Below are 7,265 nucleotides of genomic sequence, written 5' to 3'. Positions count from 1 at the left end.
TTTTATCTCCTCCCCTACCCCTTCCTTATTATATGAACATTGGTAGCCTAGTTGCCTAGTGTTATTTTCACATTTTTCCTCAGTGTCTGTTTTTAGCTTAACATTTTATAAACCACTTAGATTTTTTTTTTGGCGATCTGCAGTATATCAAATAAAGTTGAAGCTGAACCAGTGGGGTCACAGAGTCCAATATCCCTTGCCAATTTTACATTTGGGGGGACATCAACTACTGGGGGATTAAAGGCATGAACTCTCATAAACCCTTCCAGTGCAGAGCTGCTCTATAGGAGCACTTTTCTGAAACCTAAACATCCCAGGCAGAAGCTGTAAATCTCAGCCTCAATCTTTTTGGACATAGATGTGCATTCCCCTTCTGAAATGAGGACTAGATGTTTATTATTTAGGCTCATCCTAGTCTCACCCAAAACAAAGTCAGACCATACCATACCCCCTTCCCATATACACATTTTTCAGGTTTAGACATGTATATCCTGGCTTGAAAATATCAGGATTTAGACATTTATGCAAGGTGCCGGTTTACACATGTTCAAAACACAAATAGCACTGTAAAATAATCGCCTGTATGTTTACTGGTGGTAGGTACGTAGTGGGAGGTGGTTTCCCCTGGTACAGTAACTGTTACAAATCTTTATAATCTCTAAAGCCAAGGATAAAATATATTTTAATTATGAACAATCTTTTTGCTTCTGTGAAACAATGAACCCATGAAGTAAGCTGAAACTCCATGTCAGTCCACCAGAGTATATCCTCAACCCAATCTCTTAATCCACTCACATGAGACTTAAAATTCATAGCTAGGTTTCTAAAACATGATAATCCTCCTTGAAAGGAGTAATATATTTGCCCTGTTAGGCCACTTAAAAGCATAAAGACCTGCATGCAAGTTGCAAGTGAGACCTTTATAATGTACTAACCTAACAGTGGTATGTGACAGGGTAAAACGATGAGAGGAAAGATATGAGCCTCTAGGCCACAACAGATACAATTCTCTTACTAGCACAATGAAGGTTTCTCATTCTTCAGCTCGGTGACCCCATTTAAGAGCCTGAGAGCTCTTTGTTGGGAGAACAGCCTGTGGCACTGTGGAATATGTAAGAACATAAGAGGTGCCCTACTGGATCAGACCAAGAGTCCATCTACCCAGTATCTTGTTTCCAGCAGTGGTCAGTCCAGGTTACAAGTACCTGGCAGAGTCCCAGAAAGTAGCACGATTCCATGCCAATTTACCTCAGGGATAAGCAGTGGCTTTCCCCAGGTTTACCTTAATAATAGTTTATGGACATATCCTCCAAGCCTTTACAAAACATGGCCAACTTGTGACTTATGCTTCCTTCATCAGATCATCTCAGAACAAGTTAAGGATAACATTTCTTGAATATACATGATGAATGGGATAATTTTATATCTATCCACGTGGCTGAAATGTACTCATGTACTCTGAACTCTCATGCTGAGAACTTTGCCAGATTTTCAAAATGAGAATATAAAGGCACTTTCAGTTTGAAAAGTATCCCTGGAGAACCACCTACATGTATTTACACCTAGTAGCATGTCCAAATACTTTTTCTGCACAAAACTTCCTGCAATTTTTGAATTTTCCAAAGTATGCACATGGCCCAACCCCACTCATAGGAAGGCCTCGCCTTAGAGCACATGCTTTTACCTGCATATACCACATGCAGTTATATAAAAAGCCCATTTCTGCATGTAATGCACTATTTAACTCATGGAAATGGCTTTGAAAATTACCCTCCCTAGTGGCTAATGGAGTAAAAATAAGCCACTGTCATATATGTGAAGGACCGACTTGCATAGGACTTTGAGGGCGGAATTGAGATGTTCAGTCTCCCTGTTATTTTACAAAAGGCTCTGCCACCTATAGAAACTTTTGAAAAATTCCTAGGACATGTCGGAGTGTACATTCACATCCAGGCATGTCTAGCAGAACAGCAATTAAATATAGACATAAAAAAGTCTATGTCCTGATAATGGAAAGCATATAATGCTGCAGCCAGGAATACCACAGATTCCCAACTGTAGCAATGGGGATAGTAGGCCCTAATTAAGACCTGCTCTCTGATAAGCAACTGTTAAGCAACCTGTGGTAGGAATCACCTCCCCTCACCCCAACAAAATTACAGCCCTCAAGACCCCCTCCCACCCAATACAATTACAGCTTCCCTCCCCCACAACACAAGTAAAGCTATTTGGCAGCTTGATTCCTAGCAGTAGTACAGCGAGACTACTGCTAAGGGTCAAGAGGAACCATTTTGAAACAATGATGCTGGATAGAGCATGAGTGACTGGGAATCGCTCTTGCTCTGCACTATACTACCAGGAAACCCCCTGGAGGCATGTTAGAAGGGGTGGAAGATGTAGAAGGTGCTTTACCTGTGTTGGGGGTGGGTGGGAGGGGTATCCAGGAAGGGCTGTAATTGTTTTGGGGGTAGGGGAGGGGGGCCAGACAACCTTTCATCTGCTCTTTCAAATTGGCATTTGTGCATGCTGTGGGATAGGTACAAAAGCTGAAGTACATGTAAAATGGGAAAGCCATGTCTAGTTTCTGGGCATGCCCAAACCATGCCACTGTCCCATACCTACAGTGCCCTCTTTCAATCTCTTTATTGGGTGGGTGATAAGTGGGCAAACAGCAGCTTTATAAAACCAGTCTTTGCATGCGTATTCAATTTACACATGTAAATGCTGCTTCTAAAATAATGACTATAGCCAAGTAGACTTGGAAGAGCCACCACTTATCCTTGAGACTAAGTAGTAAGCAATGGATGTACATTCGGGATCTGCCGGATAGTTTTCAGTGGCCCAGAGAAGAGTCTGACCCAGCATGCCATAGCTTATGCTCTTATAATCTATCAAAAAATGTAGTTATATGTACAGGCAATGGTATCATTGGTTCATTGTGCAGTTACCTATTGAAGTAATTATAAATCTTGAAAGCCAGTCACACAAATACGTTAGGCTCATCCAGCAGAATGGTGTCATCTGCAAACTGTTTGCTACTTTAATTTTCCATGAAACATGAGAAGAATGTGTTCTATATAATGCCATGTTTAGTCACCCAATTTCAAAAGGCAGTAAAATCATCTACTCTCGATGAGAAGTCTGAATGGTTAAAGTTCTATTCCGTTAGTCATCATAGAATATTTTTTGCAATGTGCTTATATTTCAGAAACATACAGTTATGAGAATAAAAACTAAAATGCCACCTTTGGTGTACTTTCTGGAACAGTGCTGAGCCTGAATAAGTGAGACACCAACTGCAGTCTTGGTGGAGCTAAATATAAGACTCATCGACCACATAAAAAAGAGGAAAGCAACAGTAGGATTACCGCCCCTTCATTATTTCTGTTAAAATATATCTGAGTTTATTTATCTCCAACATATATCGTGTAAAGATATGTATATATACAGCCCTTATATACACCTCAATATTTACACTTCATAATGTGCAATATAGCATTAGTCTAGTAGAGAGTTCCAGGAAAATATTAAATTAAAGCGATGGAAGTGCGATTGACTTCATATTACTCCCCCTCCCATGTCTTCTTCCTATGAAATATGTGTATTATCCCTGACTTGAGACCAATAAAATCTGTCTAACAGTCTTAAGGTTTCATTATTTCAGGCCATTCCTGACAGTGTTTTACCCAAGGCATAGCCCACCATGGCTCATTTAGTTAGGCACCATAAGGCTGATACTAGCTTAAATATTTGAGTTAGTTTTCCTGTAACTGACCTGAATAGGCCAATAATTAATCCAGTTCAGGTGTATAAAACTCAGTCCCATTCCTTGAACCATGAAGAGCTGGGTGTATTTACTATCCTGCTTGAGCTGCTACCTTTGTCCCTGGACTTCAAAGGTTTGGCTTTGGAGGACATGGCTCTTCGGTATAGCTCTGTCTTCAGACTTTGGGAACATTTCTTTTCTTCCTCCGGAGGTTAGTCATGATGACATCATTTCCCAGCGCTGACTGATTGCTGAGCTCTCACATGGGTTAATCACCAGCTCCCTGATACTTTCACTGGAGTCTCCTAGAATTTCAAAGTCCAGGCAAAACCGGGAGGCCATGTGCTCAATATGGGAGCCAACCTTACTCCATCTCTGCCAAAACAAAAACGGAGCAAGCGATAAAGTTTATTCTCAAAATACTAGTCAGTAACCTTTGTTGTGTGAGGCAGGGAAGGTCAGACGATTTATTTATTCACAGCCTCTTCCTATAACATTTGTAATTTATTTATATATTCACAGCCTCTTTCTATACAATTTTCTATATTTATATTTTGGTCATTTGAGGGCACTTTTACAATGCTATGGTAGAGCTACCGTGGCGTTGGCGTGCACCAGTCCGGCACTACCGCTGGCCTACCATGGGAACCAGCATTAGTGCTGCCCCCATTGCTCACTTTTACCAGCGTAATGGGAAATTGTTTTATTTTTAGTGCCAGGGGCTTGCCCAGCAGTAAGCGGGATACTATTGGATTAGCGCAGGAGCCCTTACCGCCTCCTAAATAGGAAGCGGTAAGGGCTCCCCCAGGAAATGGCCACGCAGCAAGTGCATACTTAATGCAGAGCCATGTCTTTTTTCTGCCTTTTACCCACTGCAGTAAAAGGGGCCTCGGCACATAACAAATCCGTACGCTGACACAAGGCCCCTTATACCGCAGCTTAATACAAGGAGCTCTTGGTCAGTCATGTTCTGTTTTTATGCTGTTTTTTTTCTGACATTTAAGGGTTGTTAAAGTTAGGCGCCAAAAAGCCCTTTACCCATTGCAGTAAAAGGGGGCCTCAGGCGCATCAAAAGCACACGCTGACACTAGTGCAGGCCCCCTTTTACCACAGCTTGGTAAAAGGTTGTCTTTCTTGCCGGAAAAAAAATGGCTGTGTGGTAAGTGTACCACTTGCCACATGGCCATATCGGTGGGGAGTCCTTAGTGAAAGGACCCCAAAGCTAGGAGCTGAAATCCTTTGAATATTGGGTCTGTGGTGTTTCTGATCTTTCTTACAGACAGTTAAAAAAAAAAAGGAAAATGTTCTTTACAACACACACAAACCCTTTATTACAGTATGATATCTATGGGAAATAGAACTGTGCCACATTCTTTTGAAAAATATTGCAAAATCAATGGGTCATTTATAATATGCTGCCATGAGTTTCAAGCAAAAACTAGCATCTTTGGCAGATAATTTCCCAAAGGTGATAATTCCTTATTCTTACCATTCACTACAAACATGCTTATGTTTCTCCATCCATCAATCTGTGTTCTGATAATTGTGGCTTGTATAGAGTAAAGCAAAAAAGTGGACATACCTGTTTACTGTCCCCATCCTTGCAGGGTAGGAGCACCACTTGAGTTCCTGGGAACAGTGTATGCACAGAAAGGCACTGCTGCTGCTGGGTTATTTGCTGGGTCTGCATGTATATCCATTCCTACAGATGTGTGTGGGGGAAGGGGAGGGGGAAGGTGGAAACAAAAAAGTTTTCAAGACACAAGGCTTCCATTTATTTACTTATCTACTGCTTTCTACAGCGCAAATTGACTGGTGTACAATTTAAAGCAAAACAATAGACCTATAAAATAAAACAAACACTGATAAAAATAAATAAATAAATCAAAACTTCATAATAAGTTTTAATCCACAAAATATTGGGAGAACAATCAGGCTTTTAACTTCTTCTTAACAGTAAGTACTTGGTAGCTTTCATATGGAAAAACAGCTTCAGAAACCTATATTTTGAGGAAGGAAGGCTGGAAGCTGGTGGCTGGCAGGACAGAAAACTAATGGCCGGCCATTGGAAATCCCCACTTCCTCACTCCCCCCCCCCCCCCCCACCATCACCCCTATGGTCTGGCATCTCTGTCTTTCTTGCTTCCTCTCCCATCCCCTTCCACATCCCCATGGTCTGGCATCACCCTTCGCTCCTCCCTCCCCCCACCAGTCCGGACATCTCTCCCTCTTCCTCCCCCCCCCCCCCAGACTTCCAAACTTGCCTTTATGGGCCACAGAAGTGATTGACACATGCTGCATTGGGCCAGCTCTGGAGCCTTCCCTCTGCCACATCCCGCCCCTCTGATTCCATTTCCTGTTTCCACATGTGTGGGAGACTTCAGAGGGAAAGCCCCGGGATCCACCGAAGGCAATACATACAAAGTAACACAGTAAATAACAGCAGATAAAGACCCATACAGTCCATACAGTTTGCCAAACAAGGTGGCTCCAGTCCACCATGCCAACCATATAGGCATGTCTTTTGCCATTTGTGGGACAGAGATCATAGAAGTCTGCCCAGTATCGGTCTCAGTTCCCTCATACTGGATTTGGCAAATCTTCTTTCAGTCTTTTGCCATTTGCGGGATACAAACCGTAGAAGTCTGTCTGACATTGACCTCAATTCCCACTACTCTTGCAAGATAACACCTCAACAGCCATGTTGTGTTTCCATCCTCTTTCTATTTAGGTGTCCCCTGTTTGTATACCATGCATTTTTAAATTCTCTCAGTGCAATGTGTGTTAGTTGCTGCTGTGGCCCATCAAGGCAAATTTGAAAGTCTGCAGGAGGAAGGAAGAGGGACAGATGCCAGGTCTAGGAGAGGAGAGGAGAGGAGGGAAATGCTGAATCCCTGGGGATGGAGGGAAAAACAGGAGAGAAGATGCTGGCCATACAAAGGGAGGAGAGATGCTGGCCATGGGTGGGGGAGAACAGGAAGAAGGGAAAAGAGAGAGGGAGAGATGTTGGTCCTAAGGGTGGGTTGCAGGAAGAAGGGAAGAGAGACAGAAAGAGATATACTGGACCACGAGATGGGGGAGGATAGAAAAGATGCTAGGCAATGTTGAGGTGAAAGCAAAGAGAGGGGAGAAGCTGAACACAAGGAGGGATAGGGACACAGAAGGGAGATGCTGTACATGGGGGAGCACAGGGACAGGAACATAGAGGAGTGATGCTGGATGGAGAAGGGATAGGGACACAGGAACAAGGCTAGACACTGGAAGGAAATGGACAGAGGCACAATGCTGGATACAGACACAGAGTGGAGATGCTGGACATGGAGGGGGGAATAAGGATACAGAAGGGAGATGCTGGACATGGGCTGGGGAATAAGGATACAGAGGGTGATTCTGGATATAGGGGGATGGATAAGGACACAAAGGGCAATGGTGGACAAGTGGGGAATAGGACACATAGAAGCAATGCTGGAAATGGGGTAAGGGCATAAATAGAGAGAGG

At 43.0% G+C, this 7,265-nt stretch overlaps 1 protein-coding gene across 2 annotated transcripts in view; it reads right to left on the bottom strand.

Moving 5' to 3' along the window:
* Positions 1-2,211: 2,211 nt before the first annotated feature.
* GALNT14 (polypeptide N-acetylgalactosaminyltransferase 14) overlaps positions 2,212-7,265 on the bottom strand; it is a 610,663-nt gene continuing 605,609 nt past the window's right edge. For both annotated transcript variants that reach the window (XM_030196114.1, XM_030196115.1), the window contains exons 14-15: positions 5,349-5,468; positions 2,212-4,141 (exon numbers count right to left, since the gene is read on the bottom strand). In XM_030196114.1, the coding sequence (XP_030051974.1) occupies positions 3,983-4,141; positions 5,349-5,468 (279 nt within the window). In that variant the 3' untranslated portion in view covers positions 2,212-3,982. The remainder of the gene's footprint in view (positions 4,142-5,348; positions 5,469-7,265) is intronic.

The sequence above is a fragment of the Microcaecilia unicolor genome, chromosome 3, assembly GCF_901765095.1.
Source record: "Microcaecilia unicolor chromosome 3, aMicUni1.1, whole genome shotgun sequence".
NCBI classification, from domain to species: domain Eukaryota; kingdom Metazoa; phylum Chordata; class Amphibia; order Gymnophiona; family Siphonopidae; genus Microcaecilia; species Microcaecilia unicolor.
The sequence above is the reverse complement of the archived record's forward strand: the minus strand, read 5'-3'. Positions and strand labels throughout refer to the sequence as shown.